This window comes from Marmota marmota, unplaced genomic scaffold (assembly GCF_001458135.2).
Source record: "Marmota marmota marmota unplaced genomic scaffold, marMar, whole genome shotgun sequence".
NCBI classification, from domain to species: Eukaryota; Metazoa; Chordata; class Mammalia; order Rodentia; family Sciuridae; genus Marmota; species Marmota marmota.
In genome coordinates this window covers 2232518-2236303 of record NW_026000021.1, presented here as the reverse complement: position 1 = coordinate 2236303, position 3786 = coordinate 2232518, and the positions used below count along the sequence as shown (strand labels likewise).

General features: G+C 40.5%; 1 protein-coding gene across 2 annotated transcripts in view; it reads left to right on the top strand.

Moving 5' to 3' along the window:
- LOC107155712 (5-hydroxytryptamine receptor 5B) overlaps window positions 1-2861 on the top strand; it is a 36761-nt gene extending 33900 nt beyond the window's left edge. For both annotated transcript variants that reach the window (XM_048810435.1, XM_048810434.1), the window contains exon 2: window positions 2514-2861. In XM_048810435.1, the coding sequence (XP_048666392.1) occupies window positions 2514-2849 (336 nt within the window). In that variant the 3' untranslated portion in view covers window positions 2850-2861. The remainder of the gene's footprint in view (window positions 1-2513) is intronic.
- The last annotated feature ends 925 nt before the right edge of the window (window positions 2862-3786 follow it).

The window sequence follows — 3786 nt, the reverse complement described above, 5'->3', positions numbered from 1 at the left end:
TCTCAATGAGTTGCTTAGTGCCTCTCCATTTATGAGGCTGGCTTTGAACTCACGATCCTCCTGCCTCAGCCTCCTGAGCTACTAGGCGCCTGGCCTTTTCCTTCTTTTAATTGAATTAATTCCTTCCTTCCTTCCTCCCTCCCTCCCTTCCTTCCTCCCTCCCTCCCTTCCTTCCTCCCTTCCTTCCTTCCTTCCTGGAAGCTGCAATTACCCTGGCTCAAGTTTACAGATCCTTTCCTTGGCTATGTCTAGTCTACTAATGAGCCCAACAAAGCCATTCTTTCTTCATTTCTGATATAGTTTTTTTTTCCATGTTTTGTATTGGTGCACCATAGTTGTACATAGTAGTAGGATTTGTTGTTACATAGTTGTACATGCACAAAATTTAACAATATAATTTGGCCAGTATCATTCCTCATTAATTCCCCCTTTCTTCTCCTTCTTCCTGGGTCCTTTCCTTTCGTGATCTCTTTTCAATTTTCATAAGATTCCCTACCCTGGCCCTCTTTCTTTTTCCTCTTTAGCTTGCACATGAGAGAAAATATATGACCCTTGATGTTCTGAATTTGGCTTATTTGACTTAATCCGATGGTCTCAAGTTCCATCCATTTTCCTGCAAATGACATAATTTCATTTTTTTATGGATGAGTAAAACTCCATTGTATACACATAACACATTTTATTTTATCTATTCATTGATGGACACCTAGGCTGGTTTCATAGTTTGGTGATTTTGAATGGTGTTGCTATAAACATGGGTATGCATGTGTCATTATAGTATGTGGACTTTAATTCTTTAGGATAAATACCAAGGAGTAGGATAGCTGGGCCATATGATGGTTCCATTCTATAGTGGTTGTACTGACTTACAATCCCACTAATAGTGTTAAAGTGTTCCTTTTTTCCACGTCCTCTCCAACATTTATTATTGTTTGTATTCTTTTTTTTTTTTGGGGGGGGGGGTTGTACCATGGATTGAACTCAGGGGCACTCGACCACCGAGTCACGTCCCCAGCCCTATTTTGTATTTAATTTAGAAACAGGGTCTGAGTTGCTTAGCACATCACTTTTGCTGAGGCTGGATTTGAACTTGGGATCCTCCTGTCTCAACCTCCCAAGTTGCTGGGATTATAGGCATGCCCCACAGTGCCCAGTTATTATTTATATTCTTGATGGCTACCATTCTGACTGAAGAGAAAGTAAATCTCAGTGTAATTTGATTTGTATTTCCGTAATTGCTAATGATGACATTTTTTTATATATTTGTTGGCCATTATATTTCCTCTGAGAAGTGTCTGTTTAGTTCATTTTTCCATTTATTAATTTGGGTGTTTTGAGTTCTTTATATATTCTAGACAATAATCCTCTGTTAGAGGGTAACTAGCAAAGACTTTTCTTGCATTCAGTAGGTTTTGTTTTTACATTCTTGTTTCTTCATTGTGCAGAAGCTTTTTAATTTAATGCCATCCATTTATTAATTCTTGATATTATTTCCTGAGCTTCTGGGGTCCTATTGAGAAAGTTGTTGTCTGTGCCTATATGCTAGAGTATTCCCCTATGTTTTCTTCTATGAGTTCTAGCTTTTTAAAAATTATTTCTTACAATTTCTCTTTGCCTAGATTATCCAAAAGTTCTTACATGTTGTTTATTTTTCTATTAAAGTCCTTAGTATATTATATTTTAAAAAGTTCTAGTCTGATAATTCCAACAATATGGCCACATATGATTCTGGTTCTGATCTTGCCAAGTCTCATCAAACTTCTTTTTGCCTTGTAGTTTTGTAATTGCTTGTGGAAAGATGAGCACAATATATTGGGTAAGGAAAAACAGTAAGGTTTGGGGGGGACAGGGAGAATTTTAAACCTGTGATTAGGTATTATAGTCTTTTTTGGCGGGGAGGCTGTGCCCTTGGACTGTGAACTTCACAGGGCTTCCCAGTCCCACCTTCCCCTCAATTGGGGCTGGAGGTTAGAGGGTGCTGGAGTTGGATATTTCCCTTCTATAGGTAGATTAGCTCTGATAAACCCCAACAGGTTAGGTTCTTATAAACAAGCTTCTCATGAGGGCAGGGTTTGTTAAGGGAATGAGCCAATGTATTTCGAAATGGATCCACTTCCACTTCCCTCCATTTGTGGGAAGCAAGAGTTGATTTTTCTCCAGTACTCACTGAGAGGACCTTGTGTAGTAATACAACTTACAAAAGCACTCTCCCTGCACTCCTGCTAGCCACTCAAGGAGTCTAACTCCTAGGATTGTCCACACTGAGCCTCTAGCAATTGGTCAATTAGAGTTGGTTTTATTACTCTGCACTGGTCCCTGCAGTAGCTTCTGCTTGTTGATTTCTGCTCGAGTAAGCTGTAATTTTGTTTTCACTTCTCTTTCCCACTTTTGGAGCAGTATATAGTCCTGTGAACCTACTTCTCTGAAAAATCTAAGAATTTTTTCAGTTTGTTCATCATTTTTCCGTGTTCTATTTTTTTTTTTTTTTAATTCCACACTTACTTTCTTTTAAGGTGAAGGAGGCACCTCCTGAGGCTGAGATGGTGTTCACAGCCCGTTGCAGAGCCACTGTGACCTTCCAGACCAGTGGAGACTCCTGGCGGGAGCAGAAGGAGAAGCGAGCAGCCCTGATGGTGGGCATCTTGATTGGTGTGTTCGTCCTGTGCTGGATCCCCTTCTTCCTGGCGGAGCTCATCAGCCCCCTTTGTGCCTGCAGCTTACCCCCCATCTGGAAGAGCATTTTCCTGTGGCTTGGCTACTCCAATTCTTTTTTCAACCCCTTGATTTACACAGCTTTTAACAAGAACTACAACAATGCTTTTAAGAGCCTCTTTACCAAGCAGAGATAAAAGGGGTTGGAGAGAAATTTCTTTTTTTTTTTTTTTTTTTAAATCAGTGAGATTGTTTTCATCACCTTTTTTGCTACTCTGACCAAAAAGTTCATTTTGGGGCTCAAGGTTTCAGAGGTCTCAGTTCATAGACAGCCAGCTCTGTTCCTTGAGGCAAGGCAAAACATTGTGGCAGAAGAGCTTGGTGCAGGAAAGTAGCTGGGGACACAGCTCCAGGAAGCAGAGAGCAAGCTCCCTCAAGGAGGGAAAAATATATACCTGCCTGTAGTTACCACTGTTAATCCCTATGGGGGATTAATGCATTGATTAAATCAAGACTCTCCTAATCCAATCATTTTACCTCTAAGCCTTCTCGCTTTGTCTCACACAGGAGCTTTTGGGGGACATATCACATATAAACTACAACAGATGCTGCTGGATTTTTAGTTTGCTCTTAGACTGATTTTAAACTAAAATTTCTGGGGGATGACCCAATGCAGCAGCAATTCTTAAAACTTGCCACATGATTCCTGTGTGTGAAACCCTGTTGAGGTCTTTTCTCTGCTGCTTTACCACAAGGGACGAAAGTTACGAGAAATGTTTCCATATTACTTAACCATACTGACTTGTATGTGTAATAAAAAGACCTTAGAGGGCATTCCTGTCTAGGCTCTGGATCATTTCTGTGATGCACACAGAGAGAAAATAATACCTGTTATAGTACTACCAAACACCAACAAAAGCCAGGTGTGGTGGCGCATGCTTATAAGCCCAGCAGTTTGGGAGACTGAGACTGAAGGATTGCAAGTTCAAAGCCAACCTCAGCAAAAGCAAGGCGCTAAGCAACTCAGTGAGACCTTATCTGTAAATAAAATAAAAAATTGGGCTGGGGATGTGGCTCAATGGTCGAGTACCCTTCAGTTAAATCCCTAGTACCCACCCCCCAAGAAAAAAAAAA